This window comes from Falco rusticolus, chromosome 7, assembly GCF_015220075.1.
Source record: "Falco rusticolus isolate bFalRus1 chromosome 7, bFalRus1.pri, whole genome shotgun sequence".
Taxonomy (NCBI): Eukaryota; Metazoa; Chordata; class Aves; order Falconiformes; family Falconidae; genus Falco; species Falco rusticolus.
In genome coordinates this window covers 60,858,073-60,879,291 of record NC_051193.1, presented here as the reverse complement: position 1 = coordinate 60,879,291, position 21,219 = coordinate 60,858,073, and the positions used below count along the sequence as shown (strand labels likewise).

Genomic DNA, 21,219 nt, shown 5'->3' with positions numbered 1-21,219 from the left:
ATTAATGACAAACTACATGAAATATAAAGGAACTCTTACTGTACAGAAAGAAAACTGAGCAGAGGACATTTTTGTTTCTGTTTTTAAAAAATTAAAAATGTCCTTTTTTATCTCAAGAAAGGTTTATAAAGACATAACTTACCCATGTCTTCGTGGGTTAAAATAATAAAAGATGGGCATTGTGCCATCTCTTCCTTTTATACTCCTGATTTTTTATTGTGAAACATTTCTATTTTAATACAAAACCAAAACCTCCCTTATGCCAATCAATATAAGTATTGGTTAAAAGGAAACCCACACCTCATAAAATCACACCTTTAAGAGAAGCATTACTGTTGTTTTCATTCACAACACTTTAAAATAAAAGCATATAATAGATAAAATACAATGAAATACCCAAGGCAGAAGCGTGTTAAGCCATATTAGTTCCAAATGACTAAAATTTTTAAAGTACTAACTAAATGAATTAGTAATTATTGGCTGCTTATTTTAAAGGATTGTCATTTTTTATTTAAAGAGCTTTGAAGTACATGCTGTGCTGTCGGTAATCCTTCCAGTACACTCTCTCTTAGAACAGAGGAGGCTTCTACAGCCCTCCAAATTATAAGATCAGCACCCGAAAATCTCTATATACTATATGTATTCTATATGAGAAAGAGTTGACCAGAAATTTTCAAAATAGAAACTTACAAGCTGTGGGGGAGAGCTGATAAAAGTAGCATGTGTTCACATTCACAGTCCACTCCTTTCCCCCTCTGTGAAGAAATACCTATCTACTCTATTCAAGGGTGTATACAGCTCTGGCATTTTGACCACTTAATGCTTACAGTGAATTTAGTTTAAGGATCTAAGTCAACCAGAAGCAAATGCTCCACTTCAGCTACCTCTGAATGAGATTACAGGCAAGATGGTTTAACTTTGCTTTCCAAGTTCTTTTATACCTTTGGCCTGTAAAGGAGGTCAATGCATGGCATTTTTCAGTCCTAGAATGTCCTCGATGCTTCTTGGTGCCAATAATTCATTCTTAAATGAATACTTCCGTTTCAAACTTCCTGAAAGACAACCCTCCCCTTGGCTTATATAAGAGGAAAGTAGTATCGGATAAAGAACTTTGCTAAAGGAGAAAATATTGGGGGAGAGGGGAGGCAGAAGCCCTCATCTCTGGCGTGGGATTTTCTCACTCTCTGAGATTGCTTGGTGTGGCACAATGGATTTGGCCCTCAGAGGGTTTTGAGACTGGGATAGTATAAGAAGAGAACTTTTTATTAAAGAGAAGTTATTTCAGGGTTTCTGGAGATCAAGGCTGACTTGGGAACCCACACCGATTCTCCCAGGAAAATGAGCGAGTAAATATTAACGAAGTTTCTTCTCAACGTGAGAAAAAGAACACTTGTAAGTTCCAGTCCTTTCAGAAGGATTTTTTTTTTCTTTTGGCATTTAAAAAATACTGTAATTTCCTCAGTGTGCTGCTGCTTTTTATATGCCTGCATAAGCAGAAAAAACCTGACGTATCACAATCTTGCCACGAATGGGAAGAGCCCTCGTACAATCTCACAGGACATCTTTTGACCTAAGTTGGCCTTTCAAACATAACAGCACTGCTTCAGAAGACTTGGCTTATCCATTCAGTGACTGTGCTGGCTGGGATCTCTAACTCATTGGGAATACAGAATCTGCTCCAGGTTGGGAGCCAACTGCTGGTGTAACACTGACAGATGCAGGACCCATATGCCCAAGTCTGGGTAGGATGCCTGCATCACTGGCATCTGGATGTCAGCTTTCCTTTTCTGGCTCTATTGCTGGCTTTGCTGATAAACCCGATTGTCTCACTGCTGTGGGTCAGCCTGCTGCTGCCCAGTAGTCATGTTTCTTGGATTAGTGAGTGGTTCCTCTCTATTAAGGAGTACTATCTGAGCATAGTATGCATCCCTTAATGCTTTCAGATGCCACTACACATCTAATTTCAGTATTTCTACTGTTCCTGGTGATTTAGGCAAAGATGCTGAAACTTTGCAGGTGCAGCAAATCTGTAAAATTTATAAATGTTCACTCCCTGTCTCGTGCCTGGGGAGCTCTGCTGATAGCATCCATTGTTTTTTAAGCCTAAATATTTTTTTACTGCCAGGAACTGCAAATGTAAGATTTGGATTACACCACAAAGATTTTTTTTTTTTTTTTTTATAAAAAGGAAAACACACCACATTAAAATGTTCTATATAATAATAATAAAAAACCCACAACCAACCCCCCAAAAAAACTCTTTGTAAAAAATTGCCAACATATCATTGACACCTACTTAGAAATTTGCATGTATCAGCCTCAATGGGCACATTCTTGACACTAAAGTAAATAAAATACACTGTAACTAAAATGTTGTGCTTTGGTGTTGCAACTGTTCTTCCTTAGTTGTTCTGAAAAAGTATTTTTTCCCCTTTGACTTGGGAATGCAACAATACCTTAATACTTGGGAGCAAAGCTTGACAAACCAAATAAATTAAGATATGTTAACCATTTCCTCAGGTAAGAAATCAGAATGGCCATTTTCCATTTACATTTGGGGTCTCTCCCAAAATCACAGCCTCTCCATGAGGGAGGTCACTGAATGTTCTTCTAGAGCAAGGCTTAAGGGTATACATGCTCCTAAATTCAGCAATAGCAGCTACAGTCACTTCCTGCCAAGTCTCTTACATGTAGATAATTCATACCCTCATCAGGAATAATCTATCTGGGAGTTGGGAAAACTTTTGTAGAATGAATGCCAAATGCTGCTAATTAGCCATTGGCAAATACTGGAAGCATGGGGGGCAGTACAAACTCAGTAGCCTAAATGTGCAAGGACTAGGCATGAAGCAACCGCCTTCCTCTCCCACAGCACGTGCCCAATCTAATGTAGACTACTGCATCCTAAAATGTGAAGGGGGGGGGGGGGGGCCTTGCTAGGCACAAATAAGAATCCCTATAAGATCCTCAATGCCAACGCCAGTGAACAAGAACAGGCCCTTCCACAGGAAGGGGTAGTATCTTCTGTTGGCCAACTGAAGTAGTTTGATCTTTCACAGGCATAGCTTTAGGAGCCTACAACTAGGTGTTCAACAGAAAATATCTATTTTTGTGTGCCAACTGCAACACATAAAAATGGCTACTTGCAAGAAATTAGACACATAAAAACATGAAAACATGACTTTCATTCCCAGGACAATAAACTTGGGTTTACAATAAACAAAATCAAGTATTTTTTAACTTTTTTGATAGACCAAAACAACCATTGTATCCTTGAAAATCTGAATTGTTTCCTGCCCTCTAATATACATAACTATTATTTATATTTAGAATAATACTAGCCATTTTTCTTCAAAGGGTGGATCATATTCTGTCTTTGATTTTGCTTGAGTACATAATTTATAAAGGATGAAAAACCCTGCCTTAAACATTACTATTTCAGACATGTAAATGTAAAAATAAAAATTTAAAAATAAAAAAAGAAAAGAAAGACAAAGATGACAAAAAGAGAAACACCAAGCTTAGCAGGACAGTCTTTCAATAAGATTATTTAATGTCCCAAACTGTTTGTTCTCAGATTAACACAGAGGTCTTCTTATTTCCAGAATTGTCTACTGACCATATACTTTATACAAATAAACCTCAAAATTCTAAACCACAATAGAAATACATTTTTTGTGTAAAAGTTTGGTTGTTTTGAATACTGAAACACTGTTTCCAGGCTTTCAATTTAACTATCACCTATAAGTGACCTTCTCTGAGACTCTACAGAGGATATCAGAGTTTCTACAGGTCTGTTACACACTAGGCCTCCACTCAGACTCTGGCTTTGTTTTGTTTATTTTCAATAAAAGTGTTTTTCATACTGTGGACTATGAAGCATTAACTGATAGCCTGAAGGAAGCTGACCAGTCCTATACTGTTAGCACCTCCGTTCTTCCCACTCCCTAAACTACATCAATAAGGGAAGAGAGGGAAAATAAATGAATTAAAAAAATACTTTCACCTAGTATTTTTTTGAAAGTAAACAACAAAGTGGTTTTATCAATGGACTAGGAGACAGCTGCTATAGCAAAGACAGTATCCTCCATAATGGTGACTGTTCTCAGTTGTAGCCCCTCTGGAAATGTGAAGAGGACTTCTGAAGTCTAGACACAAGACACACATCAATCACAGAATTTTTTTCTCCTTAAAGTGTGCATTAAAGGCAGATAATCCACCACCTCTGTGCTGTAAAAAACATGAAGTGATAAAGATTAAAATCTTTAAGTTGAGCAGAAGATACAACTGCAGCGTATCTTCTAATACTAAGTGCAAAGCAAGCCAGTGATACACACTTCAAATCACTATCTATATGTAGGAAAGAATTCATTAAATCAAACCTGAATTCAATCAGACACTAATGAAGAGGTACAGTCTTACAGTAATGTAAAACAGTACATCTAAATAGTATTCTCCTTAAAACAAAAAAATTGAAAGAAGAAAACAATTCATGGGCTAAGTGCTGTGCATAATTAATGACAGAAGTCAGCATTGATTTGCATCTGATGTGACCTTATTAAATGTCCCCAAAAGAAAATATGATACAATGTAATTACACACAATTACCTCACTTCTGGAAATGTTATCATATGTTTCCATAGTCCCCTTTTTATTTTCTGTACAGGTGGAAATTCTAATACAGTGACATTTTAGCAGCAACTAATTGAAACAACCACTTTTAATCAACTTTTGAGATAATATACTTCAGAACAGAGAGTATTTTCTATAAGCCTGACTTGTTTATTTCAACAATATTAGTATTCCTTTAAATGTTATGTGCTTTAAAGTCTGTGTAAATGTGTTTGCACGTTCCAAGTAAAATCCAGGGGATACAGAACTGCATCTGGGGCTCCAGCTTCTATAGCAGTGGGGAAGGCTGTACACACAGCTTCCGTGTTAATGTTTTATTTTTATATTTATTTAGACCTCACAGTTAAAAAAAAAAGTATGAAAAAGTGACTAGGAGATAGCTGATATGATGAAATAGCTTAGGATTAAAAGCAGCCTTAAACAATACCATTCACATGAATCCCAACTGTCCATGCTCCACTTGTGTTCTCTGTATGCAGACTCCAACATTTCCCTTTGCCAGCACCCGAGGAAAAAGAGGGCACATAGTGCTGCCCTTCACTTCTCTTGCAGAGGAGTGCAAAGGATATTTAAAGCCTATTTCTAGTGCTTTTTGTTTTCATAAGAACTGAAATGAGGAATACAGTAATCTTTGAAACTGTTATCAATGTTTTCAAGAGACTGAAGAAAAACATCCGTTAACTTGCAGAGCATGCCCATGAAATATACTTTTCCCCATTTTTATTTATTTATATAAAATCAACACCATTTTCCTTTCTTGATGAATGCTGTGATTACAAAAAACCAACAACCCCACAAGGTATTCTGAAACCAGGACACTTATTGTCCTCACCTATATCTTTACAAACACCATAGAAGGTATAATTCTTTCTGGTGAACCCACACATTAGTTTATGCTGTCTATACTTTTGAAGCCACCTTACTTCAGAGCAAAATAGGGCTAAATCCCAAATCATAGTTGAATGTAGACTCCACTAAATAGTGTTTTGTTGATGTATCTGAAGAAAAATTCCTCCTTCAGCATCTACAGGCTGCAGCAAGTCCTCCATTTCTTTTAATGACCTATTCCCTCTGTCTGATTCAATACAGCCCACTGGCTATGGAAATCACAACACTCAGCAGGTGACAACAAAATGGTCAACAAACAGTGCTGAGGTATGTCATTTTCTTCAAATACTTTCCCAGGAATTAAATGACACACTACGGTATGCTGTGTCCTGCTCAGATCAAATATTTCTTTATTAAATGAAACTGCATGCTTTTATATATAGCTGCCATATAAAGTGCGGGTTTAAGTGTATTGCTTCAAGCTCCGATTGCAAAACAATTTGCTATTTCCCATCCCTCCCCCATTCTCCTTTTAGCATATAACCCCTTGGGCAGCAACCGCTAGGATGCTATACCTTTGCCATAACTCCTGATTGAAAGCTCTGCCCTTATGGAGTCAATCTGATGCACTTACTGTGACTGGGACAAATTGGAGTATGCAAATTAGCACCTTTCGAGTTTCCTGAACCCAGGAAACCCTCTTGCTATGTGTTCCAGCTAATGGACCTGAGATATCCCTTGTAACTGCGCTGTCTGTGCAACTCCTTTAACCTTTTCAGATTCTGATCTAGCCTTTGTTCCTAGTCCTTTTTAGAAATGTGCAATGTATCAGGCTAGCTTCTGTTATAATTTAAACCGGTGTAAAACCAGAGCCATATCATAGCATTCAGTGGCATTTACACGTTTAAAGTGCAAAAGAGCATCCACCAGTGAACAGAGGCCCACAAGATTAAACTCTGTGACAGAGGTCTTTCTCCCTCCATTCAGCTTCAAATACTTATAATTACTCTGAATCACTTACACTCATATAAAATGCACAATTAGATTTCTAAAGTTCTAAATAACATAAGGTATAAGAGTTTACCCTTTTACTACAACAGGATGATCTTCTAAGACTATCAGTCTACAAAGTACTTGAGGAAAGACTGGTGATCAGACCAGATTCTTACGTAGTTTATATATTTAGCTACAGAAAGTTGAAATAGCATCTATCCTTAAATCGTAAAGAGGAAACTGCTACTGGATATGCCTTATCCCTGGAAAGGTGCACCACAAAGCAAAATACTCAACTTTTCTTACCAGAGTTCTATGACTCTTTTCACAACATATCAGTGTTTACACTGTTTTCTCACCTTTAAACTGTGTTTGTGTGAGGTATTTGAGCAGTTAATAACTAGACATTTCATGACACCCCAAATTACTCTTTCCAAGTAGACTGTGTGTCTATCTTTTTCTCAATGTAATGCTTAGTAACTTAACACTATTCTGCCTTGTTCAGTTTTTATTTTTTTTAAGACTTTGTTTCTAATTTAAGGCTCTTAGAATAATCCAGATTATTTTCTTTGGTCCTGTCCACTTAGAAATTGTATTAGTTTTAGAAGGTTGTACTCCCCTCTGTGTATATACTACCATTTCTTACATCATAAATCCATCACGTTTGTTGAGTTTATACCAAGGCATTACAGCATCCCATTTATTACTGTTATCTCACTCTTCTGAATGACTAATTTGAACTTTATACAGTTGTCAGCTTTTCTAGATAAAACATGGTTGCATACGGAATGATTTTGATTTCAGATTGAGATGTAGATTAAGTGTCTAATTCTCTTCCTGTGTTCAGTTTCTGTATTGTACTTGGTTGAAAGCAACCAGTGCCCCTTTTGGTTTTGTACCTGTACATTCTGGATGTCACTTAATTTCAGGAACAAAATTGATAAAAAATAAACTGTACATGATAATAAGGAGGTTCAGATTAAAAAATTAAGTATACAAAGCAGACTACATGTGTGCCTTATAGAAATCATTCCATCTTAGAAGTTTACATGATCTCCAGATCCTCAGTTCTGCCTTGCTATGTATTCATTCTGTCGTGTTGCATTACACACAGCTCTTCACTGTGAAGAGAAAGCTTAGAATCACTTTGCTGTGTGGTTTCATCTATAACAATTACTTCGTCTTAATTCATCTCTTAATTCCCACATTATTTTTGGTGACTGATGCATAATTTAACCTCTATTTCATCCCCAAAATCTTTACTTTCCAACAGCACAGATCTATGCTGTCCAACATATCCTAAGTTTTGTCAGCTTTTTCACATTTTCCTCTTTTTGTCTGCCTCTGAAACACGCTAACAAAGGTCAGTTGGTCATCTACCCCTTTAACCCAAAGCAGGCTGAAAAAAGCTGAATGGTCATCTTGTCCTCAGAAAGTGTACCACTGACATCATCATTAGCAACTGCCCTTCGCAAATCTCCAAGCCAGTAGAAGTCTTTTCTGCTAACACCTTTTACAGCCTGGAAAAATCCTCCCTCAGCACTACCATCTGCTGCTCCCTCACCTTTAGTCTCGTGTCACTATTTCTGTGTTGACTAGTGTTATACAGAGATAACCTCATTATGTAATACTCAGAGCAACTGAAAATAGCAAATGAGAAGATAAATCTTCTCCCTAATATCTTATAGCACTCCAACACTTTCCTGTCTATTTTCCCACTTTTTTTCATTTTCTTGTCAGATGGGGCTCCCTGTAATAATTCAAATATTGGAAGAAAGATTTCTGCTCAGCTATAGCCTAGCCAGCCACAGAACTGCCTCTAAACTTATTGTGAGCTTGTACTTGTTTTTCTACTGCTTCTATCCTATTAAAACACTCCAAGGTTTTACGATACTCAAACATTGTGAGGAAGACAAATTTTAGAACTATGTATTTTCTAGTTCAATTATGATTATCCATACTGCTTTGCCGATTTTAATTCCTGCGAGTGTGCTTACAAAGCTAAGTATTAGTACTTGTTTTCACTACAGGAGAAACTTCTGTTAATAGCATAACTCTGTACCTTCATCCACAACCATCCATTACTGCAAAAACTAAATAACTTGCTCTGTTCACTGACCTCTACTTTACCTTAACAAAAAAGATTCATAGGTTTTGCACAATCTAAACTGGTTGCATGCTGAACATGCATATTTACAATGTATACAAAACTTTACTTGCATGGTCTCCAGCAAGATGCTTTTAGAAAAAATGAACAGTGTCATTGTCTTGTTACATTCTAATCTAATTATTATAGGTACATAGCGATGTCTTCCAAACATGACTAAACACTGTAGTGAAATTGTATAGTGAATTCTTTCCACTTTTTGTCTATACCAAGCCTGATAGAATACCATTGTCCTATGAAGAGTATTAAACAATGCTGCAAAAATAACAGAAATTAAAGACAAGACCCATTTGGACAACAGCGTAAAAACTCTGATGTGAAAGTTTCCTTCTGGGTATTTGCTTCTACACCTTCTGTATTTGATAATATTCATTTATAAACCGGATGATAAAACAGCATTAACTTGAGGAGAACGTGGAAACATTTTCCCAATAAGTACCAATTTTTCTGGTTGAATATGGGAAAAAGCCTTTTCCTTTGTTTTGTAACTATGGAGATATTAACAATATTTGTTAGCATTCAGTTGATCTTTCATGTGCCCATGAGTACTTCTGAGAGTATCACATGTATGATTCAATCTGTTATTTGAAGCTATTAGACAGCTCAGTAGGATGGGGTCAACATCTAGAACACAATTATAGACAGAGCTTTCTTGTAGTTTAGCAGTGCAGGTTGATGAGGTAGTAGCTGCCTGCAAACAGAAGACTAACTGTTAGTGTTCACTTGGAGTGAAAAGACTTATTAATTCTAATTTTTCCCAAGGAAATTTAAGATCATCTGACACGCTCCAGAAAATTACCCAGTGACCCAGATATAGTCTAAGCTACTCTATCTGGTAGTGGCATCACCTGGAGTGATTCACTAGAAACCAAGGTGTTGCCTTTATCCCACACATTTACTTCACAATTAATAAGGGACCAACTCTGAAGAACAGTAGTAGACTATATTGACATACAGCATATATTTGTACAGTTTCATGTTAGTCTTACCACAGCGCAGGATACGTTCATAAAAGAAAATAATTCTAAAATAGGAATATAATACTATTAGAATGAGGCACATCTTTCAATTGGTTCACAATGTTAGCAATTCATCAGGCTTCTTATGTCCATAGGGTGTGGGTAGTCTGTTGACCTTAAATACAGAAAAGCTGAAATAACATCAATAGGTCTAATAACCTGTGGCTTCTCTGTAGGATGGAGGTAAAAACAATTAAATCTCCATGAAGTTCCATTGACAAGCTGGGCTTCCAGTGGTGTAAAAAGGATGTGAATAACATTTACAAAATATCAAATTGCCTTTGATTCATGGAAAGCTTGGGACCACTGCATGGAGTAAAGCCAAACTGCAGCATCTGAGCCATATGTAACTTGCAAGTAGTTCAAATTCTGCTCCCGTTATATGACTACATTACATGATATAGCCTGTGTTGATAGAGAGGCTGCTAGGAAGTAAAACAAGGGCTTAGAGACCTTGTGTGTACTACAGATGACTTTGCTAGGTCATGTTGGACACAACTGCACATGTACTACAGGTATCCTCTCTCTGAATTGCAAAACACTCTATCCAAGCTTAGTGGTTTGTATCTTGTGGCTCTTGGCTCCGTGATGATGAAGAATATGGCTTATAGAGTCAGAACGTTTGTGTTGAGGCTGTCTTTCCTTTGATCTTAGTAGGGACTTGATTTTTCTTCCCTCATTGAATCTGATACTGCAATTCCAAAGACCTTTGTTCATCACAAAATACGTTCTTAATGGAAGAAAAACATAGAATATAAAGCAAAAGGGAAATGCAAGTCTCATAAATTTTTCAAGATAATGTTCAGGAAGGCTTAGGAAAAGCTTCTAGGAAGGTAGGTGGGCTCCCTTATGGGAAAGATTGAGAATTCAGTGATTTTCATCCATTTGTAAATTACAGGTGTACAAAGTATTTCACTACAGGACTGGATTGTTCATGAGATTGGTAGTTGGGTGTTTGAAAGCTTTTTTCCCTGTTTAGTTCAGTAGTTCAATTCTATCAATTCTATCAAAAGTACCTAATGAGGAATAACTTTAGGGGCATAGCAGAAATCAAATGGGATCTTTTTTTGTCTATTTTGATTTTGGGTTTGGTTTTGTTTGGTTTGTTTTTGAAACTCATGGTAGAAATCTGTCACAACAGTTATTCATCACCATTTGGTGCTCACCGTTGACAAAATCCACTAAAACAAAACAAAAAAACAAAAAACAACCAAACAAAAAACCACAACCAAAGGAAAGAAAAAAAATTACATCTTTGTTGCACTGACACTTCATTATCTCTCCGATTTAAGGATTTCTTCACACAAAATTAGGTAGAGGTAGGACAGTATAGACAATCTAAGACTAGTGTCTAAGTTCTTGTGTACGGTAATATAATGCTATATGAAAGTGTTAGAGTTTCTTAAAAGTAGAATATGCACTGCTGAAGCGAAAGAGTGCACTTATGAAAGTTATCACTCTCATATGCAGAAATACAAAATATGTACCGGTCACTACAGTTCAGATATAGTTCTATTATTATTTATAATATATATACCATTTTTCTACCTTATTCTGACTTTAAAACTATTCCATTGTGTTTAATCCCAAATATTTTTATTCTGTAAGAGGCCACTGGTATTTTTCAAGGAAGAAATACATATTTTTTTAAATATTAAATTTTATTTGAAAATACTGTACATTTTACTTTTAATTGTTTTACAGTTCAAATTGTAAGGTGTGTTCTTTTTTGTTCAAGAATTTTAAAAGCAACTAATTTAAATATGCAAAATTATCTTGAGTTGTTCATACGTGAACTTAAAAGCCATGCAACACAGGAAAATTAAGTAATTATGCCTCCAAGTTATTTACTGCAATTAAGCTCATTTATCATATGCAAATTAGTGCAAACTGGTCTCATTAGTTACTAAATTACTCAATATGAGCTGAACAATGTAGCACTCCAGTTTGTAATGAAAAATCCCTGTAGAGGCAAGCAGTATCAATTAAGCTAATTTGCATATGCAAATATATTCACTAACTTTCCCTTTTCTCTATATTTAGTTCTACATTTCCTGATCATTCCTGATTATATGAAGAATATGGGGTTACTGACCCTTTTCCACACCTTCTCAACAGCAATGAAGTTAGAGAAAAAATCCAGGAGCACTGAAAAAATTATAATCTTGCTAATTTTTACAACCAGTTTCCGCCAAATTTTTTAATAGCAGGTACCAGAATTAGTATTTTTTTACTGGGTTTACTTAAGAAACCAATATAAAATATGTAAACAGAAACGTAAAATTGAAGATGTGTTTACTGAAGTCTATTTCCTTTGTAACACCACTATTAAGAAGAAGAATATGAAAGGTAACAAAGCACGCAATTTGGCAAATCAGAAACTTGTCAAAATTAATTAACATATTTCCATTATATATTTTTCTCATCTATTACAAATATTTCCACTTTTCATCATTCAGGTGGAATGATTTAAAAGACATCATTTAAAAGACTTTTTGCCCTGATGCGAATATTCTCATAGAATAGTGTTTGGGCATTCGTCTTTTGTGGTGTCTTTTTTCCCCAAGAACATAATGGACAGTGGTTTTGGCTTCAAAAATACTGTGGGAATCTCTACAGCATGATATGAAGCAACCAGCTGTGGCTTGGAAATTTTTTGTCATGATTGATACCACTTGCTTGTAGAATCAAAATGTAAAATACGGCAAGATGCACCTCTATTTCTGTTTTTACAACATCACTATAAATAAACTATATACACTTTTTTTAAACATACTGTATTATGCTCCTCATGTGTCTGTCAATAGATTTTGAAGTATCAAAATATTAGAAGGATTAGAGAGGCTCCTTAACTTCTGAGTTTACACTTAACCCAGTCTTCAAAGTATTAATAGCAAAAGGGATTAAACAAACTAAATATTCATTCAACTTCCTCCAATAGCAAACTCTGAAATGAAACACAGGTATTTCCCAGGTATAATCAAGGTTGTTTACTTCACTTGCAAACAATACTTATCACAATACTGCTTTGAAAATCACTTCTAGGAGCAGTAGACTAAATGAGAACTCGTTAGAACTGTATTCCACCACAGAATCTGTCTGACTTTGTTTTAAAAAACATTTGGTCTTCTGGAGATTACCTTTCTACCTACAAGACCACAAGGTAGTACTTTGAAGTTTGTTCAGATCTGTTAAAAGTGATGCATTTGAAGGTGTGATCTAGACTTCCCTGGCAAATGTTGATTACTCTGCTAAAATAACAGTTTTTAATATACCATGACAATCTCGCCACCATTATTAACTCATTTTGTCCTTTATCCATCATCAATAGTCCATTATATTTTAAATGTCAGAGTGGAACTTTCCGTCATCAATTGAGAGATTTATGAGAGTAGTTTGGTAAAAGCAACACCCTCTCTGTAAAGGCCACACCTCAACAGATACCTAATACAACGCTGATGGTAATTTTGACTGAAAATCCTCAGTTACAGGTACAAGTGTGATACATTTTTTTACTCGTACTATGATAGTTATATCCTGAAAATACCTTAACATATGTAAGTATAAAAAAAAAAGAAGGGGGGGGAGGGGGATGATGATGTACCTAAAATAAGTAGTACAATCACTAAAATCACTAATTGTTTCAATATGCAATATGTGAAAAACTCAAACATCAAGTAGTGTTTAACGTGACCATCCTAGGTTTTTTCATTTTCATTCCAAGGGTCATACCTAATATTTAAGGAGTGTATGTAGATCAGTCTCAGTGAGGTTGTATCTAGATATTTCTTAAAATTCATATTGTAAAAAACATACCTTTAGGATATATAGTACATGCTTATACTCAAAACAACACACTGAAAAATTACTTAAACTGAAATACCACAAAACTGCTATTTCATAATTTTTTCTACAGTTATGAGACTACAGAAGTGTTTCCATCTAATATGAACAGTACTTAGATGCTGTTGCAGATACCTTTGAAACAGTAACTATAATACAAGTATTCGCTAACCGAATCAAAACCTTGACCTAGACCTTTGCCAAGAGTATACAACTAAGTAAATCACTTCATTCATGATTTTTGTTCCAAAGAGAAATTCATTCTACTAGATAATGTCATGTTTTCCTAAAATTATCTTTGTTGCTATTCTGCATTGAGTTACTTTATAAAGATGTGAAAAATCTGACATTATCCATAGTGCTTTTGAATGCCACAGCTGAGTTAGTACAGAGAGATAGCTCTCAATCATTTCAAATTAAGTGGAATATTTCTCATGATAATATCCTAATTTACCTCTTTTGTACCTCTCAAAAGATAATACACCAAGCAATATATTTGCATGGAGAAGCTGTATACATTGCTAAATAAGAGCAGTGATTCAGTGCTGCACTTAGAAAAGACTATGTGGTTTTTATTTCGGTAGTGCTGGGGTTTTGCCATGCTGACAAAACATCACTTTTTTGTTCTTAACTACTTCTGTTCCATGTCTGATTATTGCAACCTAAGAAAGGTTGTAGTAACCCTGAAAAAACAAAGTATGCATAAGAATGTTTCCACCAAGTCTTTTTTTCCCCAGTTTAATCTTCCTGGAATATAACAAGTTGTACAGTGTGACCAAATTCTTAGACAACATTAGATTAGTTTTTATCTCATAGCTAGGGAGACCTAAAAGGCATGCTGCTGTTCCTTTTTTTTCTTTTTGCAGATTGTTGCAAATTTATGATATATAATTGTGCCAACTGGGATATAAGGGAGGAAAGCAGTGCTCATAAACCAAAACGGGGAGAAAAAAACTCCTAAATCTTTATGTGACACATAAGGCAAATCAAATCACCAACACAAAATACTGTTTTGTGCACACATACATATAAAGGCATTCTGTGAGCAAACACCTACTGCATAGTTTTAAACAACAAAATATTGTGATTCAGCTAAATAATACTTGTCCTCCCTTTCATTAGTATTCTTTCAATTACGGTCTTTCTAAAAAGAAGGAAATATGAGCTTTAAAACAAAAATATCTCATCAATATAAGTGCTGATAATAACACTATTCAAATTATTGGCAGAAATATAACTAGCTAGTTATTTCAATTTTTCTTGGAAAAGCCATTTTTTTACCTGTAAAATATGACTTCCCAAATGTGATTCAAATACTTCAATGGCAAGGGCACTGGGACTTCTCCTGCGCTGGGCACCTATAACTGAATAAAAAACAGTTATGTTGCAAGGTCTGCACATTCAATTATAATGCACCCCGATCACATCATTTGACATTAACTATTTAAATATGCTTCATATTTTATACACCAGTGTTGATTTCAAATTTGCCTTGCGTATATTAAATAAAATTGGTACGTAAATTTCAGTGACTCAAATTTGAAGGATAAAATCATTGTTTTTTGTTATTTAAAAATCTATTTAAATTTCCGTGAACTCTGGAAATGAATCATTTATTCAAATATATCCCAAGTATAGGAGGTTTTTTTGTACGTGGGGATGAAAGCATGCAGAATTTAGTGAAAAATACTATTGAAAAAGCAGAAACACATAACGTAAATGTTTTGAAAAGTGGGGATAAGAACTAAATATTACTGAGGAATCAGGAAGATATGAGAGATTTATCTGAACATGTTATTTATCTTATTCGAAACTGAAATAAAATAAGCATTAAAAAGTCGACTTTTTAAATACATCTGAGATATCAATGTTATCGCTAAGCGTAGGGGAGTATTGTAGTATTCCAGTTATCCATGTTAGTTGCTGGAATAGTACTTGAAACTTCAGTTTCTCTATTTAAATTATATAGTTTAAAAGTACAAAGTGAGTAATAGGCAGTTATGTTTCAAAGGCAGCAGTGACTACAAGAAAGGCTGAGGAATCATAAAAGTAATATGTTGTTAAACTGTTTCTGTCAGGGGCACAAAGCCAGCAATCCAGCCTGAATATAACTGAACACAGGCACCTACTGTAAGTTGAGGTTTCTTCTTAGGACTAGGCTGGCTTTGCCACATGACCAGAGAAAGCTAGAGCACAGAAAAGACGGCACAGGGCTCCAGGAACTTTTCCTTCTTTTCCTGTCTCTGTGCCAAAGCCAGGTATATCCATAGCAGAGAGAATAGGTGAAATCCGTTCTGCATCCTTTTAAAGCACGTACGAAAACATTTACATCCAAAGGCCCTGATGGTCTAATGCATCTGGAACTATCAAAGCACTAGTGCATCTTTACATATTGCTCTCTTTACGTGCACGATAAGAAAAACAAAATACCAAGGATCCACTAAAACAAGCAGAATGGATGACTGCCATTACTGAACAGGCTAATTTAACACCAATGAAAACAAAATACAGAGCAACAATTTCTTAGTCTTCTATGATACTGGCTGCCAAACATGATATCAGTAAGAAAGGATAAATGACAAGTAATGATAGTCATATTGACCCGAAAATGTAATAACATTCCTTACTGATGCTTCATGTAATTTCCTTCCAGGAAATTCTAAGCTATTTATACTGAGCAAACAGGTGGCTTCATAGCTAATAGATTGAGGCAATAGTTCATAATTACAAATGGTGACTGCTGTAGAACCAGTATTTTCTAAGTCCTCCTCTTCTCTCTAAAGGTATTCAAGGACATAGATGTTAACAACTTAAAGGAAAAGTCTTCAAGACTTCTGCTTTACACTGCAACTAAAGTTGGTAACACACCAACTGCTGTATTTGGGTTTTTTTTAACTTCAGTTAGTATAGTGACTGACCCCACATGTCAGTATAATATTATTCTTCTACAGCTTTTGGTACTTAGTCTTATATTTTTCTATATCGCCCTTCTGATTCTATATAATTTTGCTCCTCTTTGCACTGTCTCATCTTTTCTATAGCTGTAGTGATGCCCACTATAGATAGAAATGTCTATTTCATGAAAAAAAGTAAGTGCACATTAAATTTTCTAGCAACTTAGACTCCTTTGTCTTTCCGTTTTGCAGGAAGAATTAAAGATGATCCTTCTTTTGTCCTTACCCTGCCACCAGATACATTATCAAACATTTGCTTAAACTGAAGTTGTACCTATATTTCCAAGAGAGACTTTAGCTTTAGTTGTGGGACTAAATATATATATATAGCACACTGTAAAGATTATCAGTATTCCTATTATGATTGCTGTCAGTTAGCACTGTGCTTTGTGTAGTAATTTCATTCATAATCTACCAGAACCAAAGAGAAAATACACAGTTATGACCTGCTAGACATCATAGTAGTCTCCATAAAAGCATTGCAAAAAGCAAAAAAATAAAATAAAAAACCCCACAAAACCTCCCTGAAATCCTTTAGGTCCTTTCATTTTCCCATCTAGACTGTCATATTTTCCACATGTTGTCTGAACACATCACCATTTGGAATTTGCCTTCTGATTAATTTTCTGTTTCCTGCCCATATCCTTCCTTTACAATCCCTCACCATTTTAAAGTGTATCCCTTACATATAGAATTTAGTTATAAGACCTTAATTGTAGGGCTTTCAGCGTGTGAATATCATAAATTGAATAAAATACAGGAAGATGGTGCAACGCTTTTTTAAACAGTAACTTTAACTTTAAATGGTATTTACAGGTAAGTCATCAGTTCTTCATATTTTGGACACTCTCAGTTCTATAGATCAAATGAAAACTCTTCAAGGTCAGTAAGTTAACTAAAAAATGAGAGGGCCAGATTCGTCAATTAAATCCTCTATCAATGCCTGCATCCTAATAGCTGGTGTACATGTAGACAAATATCTTGTAGTACTTTCATGCCATTCAGTTCATTGACATTTTTATAGCAGTAGAACTCTTGGATTTATGTGTCTTGCACTTACTCAGGTGATGTGGGATTGTAGTGACAGTTCCTAATCTTAGAACCAGCATGAATATGTTACACAGAAAACCATTATGCTTCTGGTAGCCTTACAGTGGCTCTTTTTTGGTAACTGACTAGATGTTAAATATGCACTTCCTGGATTTCATTCATTTCCCTAACTGTCATTCTTAACATTCTGAGGAATGAGACAGGAATATTGAGACAAATATCAGGAATATTGAGAAAAATATAGAATAAAGGGAAAGAAATTATCTTTGATCTTATGACTTCATTGTCTCATTATTTTACTTATTTGAGCTTTCAAGTTTTCTTGATACCTATATGCATCAGAAGAAATATACTATTTGGATATACAAATGCACATCACATTGATAACTTTCAAAAACATGGCAATCACACAGTCCAATCACAGCATAAAGCCCTTTATTTGTACTGAATGGATTGTTGGCATGAAATAGATGAAAGGAAGACATAGACTGAGATTGCTGGATTAAAAAGAAGGCCATAATGTTATTTTATTCTAAAATTTCAAAACATAAATACTGAACTGGCTTCCATCACACAAGCCACAGCCAGTCATCTCTAAATCTCTCACCCTGAGAATGGAACCACTGGCAGCCACAGCTCAGCTGTTCTGCTCAAAAAATCTTGGAAAGCAAGGGATTCAGGATTTATAGCATAACATATATAAATCAAAGTAGCTTAGTAACCTCCACACACCTCAAGATGTGAATGCACATCTTTTTAAAAAAATGTGGATTCCATTTTAAATGCAGACTCTTTACAGAGACAAAATACTGGATGCATGAAAAAAAATTCTTTTGAGTAACAGGAAGCAGCAGAAATTAGGATGTGGAGAAGGCTGAAGAATGTGTATCAAACTGCAACAGGAGTCACAACGAAACCAGTTCCAAACCTAGGTTAAATTCTTCTTCCAAACTTCTGTTTTAGTGGTATGAAGAAGCACCTCTAAACGGGCTTTTTCACATGTGGTCATATTTTGTACTGTCTACATTTAATTGACAAATTTTAAGATTTGAATGCGTAATTGTTGTGGTTAATCAAAAAGGTGACTGAACCAGTACTTGTATTAAATACTGACTGTTAATAGTGACAAGAAGATAGAAAGACTGTTTTCACACATGCACTTCGTAGTGCTGGAGCAGAAGAATCTGTCTACTAAAATCTTTTACTTTCCATGGCATTGGACCATGACTTTTACTATCCAGACTGACATGTCTATTCCTGGCATAGGATTATTCCATAACAAGCTATTAAAAGGGAAAAATTTCTAACTGCTCACTAATTCCTTTTTAAAGTTCCTCCCTCAATGACTAATCTGGCTATGCATGAGGTGAAGGAAGAACCACATCCCTTTCAGTGTGTCCTGGGGGCAGTCTAAGCATGCTTAGTGCAATCTCAAGAGCATTCTCAATTGTGCTAGGAAGAGTGGGAAACTATGGAAAAGAAAAATGTAGACTGCATAACAAAGATTTCAATACATCCTGAAGGGGGAGGATTTCCTCTTAAACTCACTTTTTATGCTACTGAGCACAGAATGACCAAAGACTTATGCTCACTGTGACTTTCTGCTAGCGAAGACAAAGTTCTAATTAAGCGGAAGCAGTACTTCTTGATCACTAGGAGTGAAAGCACATATCATCAGCACAGTAATAAGTTCCCCCTATGCATACCACCTTTCAACATAAATTGGTTTTGTGGAAAGTTTGGTAAAATTCAGACCATGAGTTTTTAAGTTCTGTTGCTTTGATAATAGTTTAAAAAATAATTTTAGAGAACTATACAGAACTTTTTAATTAATTCCCCTAAACTATTATTTATTTATAAAGACTTTTTATCAATTAGCCTCAAAATCTGTATTTTTGTATTTCATTTTGTTGATTTTTCTTGAGCAGAACCTTTCCGTATGCTTGGAAGCAGAGGTTGACATAGGGCCATCCCACTACACCTTTTTAGGTAACCTGCTGTCTGAAGAATTACAAAAAAACAGAGCCCATGCTCTACTTTTTTGATCTTGAACAGCTCTAATTGTGACTGCCAGTAAACTCAGACTCTAATTAGCAAAGCCTGAGCATATCTCCATAAATATGAAAGTTTATAAACACCCCACCAAAAAGAACATGGTCTGTTTTATTCAAAAAATATGTAACCATATCAGGCTAATTGCATATAGGGTTAGCTACTATTTCTCTCTGTAGGTATCAACAAAATACATGATCATTTCAGATAACAGATTATAAGAAGAAGAGTCATCTGAATTGTCTCAGATGACTGTATGTGCAAAGCAGTTTGTAGCATGAGTGTGGCTATAATCTTTCAAGTATTCTTTTCCAGAGTTTAACACTTTTTGTTTTGAAGTAGAAAAAAGGTCTATAAAATCTACAATTATATTTCTAATACATTTGCCTTGATTCTACATGAAAATGTATCCTTTGTTATTTCTAGGAACAACCCCAAATACTCATGGAAGAACAATGCAGGTGAATGTGATAATCAGGGTGGTTTTACAGGAAGAGGTGAGATACCATCTTAAAATTTTGGGGGTTTCCTATGCAACATAAGTAATTTGGAAATGCTTAAAAGCTGTGATTTAGAAAAGACAGGGACATTGGCTGAGGGACTAAACTGGACAGAAGATGCAATGTCAGGGAAGAGCAAAGCGTGACCAATATTAGGCTCAGAAAGAAAGGCCGGTATTTATCTATGCATAAGGTGAGGGTTTTTTTAATAATTTTTTTACTTAATATTTAATATCTTGTGATGGATATAGTTTTTTCCATTGTTTTTTCTTTGCTATCCCATTTATGACTGAATCTAAGTTTTGAAAGAAATTTCCAGCAAGAGTGAACTCTTCTGCCTAACACAGATGTTGAGGACAAAAAGCATAAATGATATGTATTCAGATCATGATCTAAAGTGAGAAGAATGATAGGCAACCAGCATGATGTAAGCAGACAGGTTGCCCTCTGATTTGGAAAGGGTATCCAAAGAAATTAAATGATGTCACCAGTCTACCTCACCATAAGCCATCATATGTTCCAAAACTTAAGTCCCTTATCCACCTTCACAGATGGGAAGAAGAAATAAATCTCAGATGGAGTTGCAACATATGTAGGAAAGGTATTTTATCTTGGTTTAGTAAAGCTATGGGAATCATTAATGCTGTGCCATTACCAACTAAGTAGCACAGCAATAAAGTATCAGAACAAATTTGTCACAAAGGACTACATGTAAGATGCATAATGCAATATATGATAATCAACTATACGAAGCTAACAATGGCATTTCAAATCTATTTTTTCTGTACATGAGTGCCTATTATTCTAGGTGTCCATCTTCCGGTCACTCTTACAGAGCATGTATTCATTACTGGGAAATCCACAGTTGACAAAGTAGACCAAACTTGCCAGGGAATAACTAAGTAGTTATCAAGAATGTACTGGTTAATTAAAGAAAATGTTATGTAACACAATTACAGGTGTGTTTTATTATTTCCAGTAGTTCATCTATGATGTTTATCAGAAGCTCCATAAATTAAAATACTTTTTAGTAAATTTTGCTTTTCAAAATCAAGTTGCTTAATACTTTTAAGGTTTCAATAACTTAAAACCAATTAAATTAAAATGTTGTCAAAAAAGTAGAAAGTACTATATTGCTTGTTAATTGGACCAGAATCAATAGCTTTGAAGACATATAATGT

The 21,219-nt window shown here is 35.2% G+C and overlaps 1 protein-coding gene across 1 annotated transcript in view; it reads right to left on the bottom strand.

Annotated features, from left to right (window-relative positions):
• Window positions 1-21,219, bottom strand: part of NPAS3 (neuronal PAS domain protein 3) — a 611,211-nt gene that overhangs the window by 290,522 nt on the left and 299,470 nt on the right. The window contains exon 3 of the mRNA XM_037395881.1: window positions 14,764-14,846. Within this exon, the coding sequence (XP_037251778.1) occupies window positions 14,764-14,846 (83 nt within the window). The remainder of the gene's footprint in view (window positions 1-14,763; window positions 14,847-21,219) is intronic.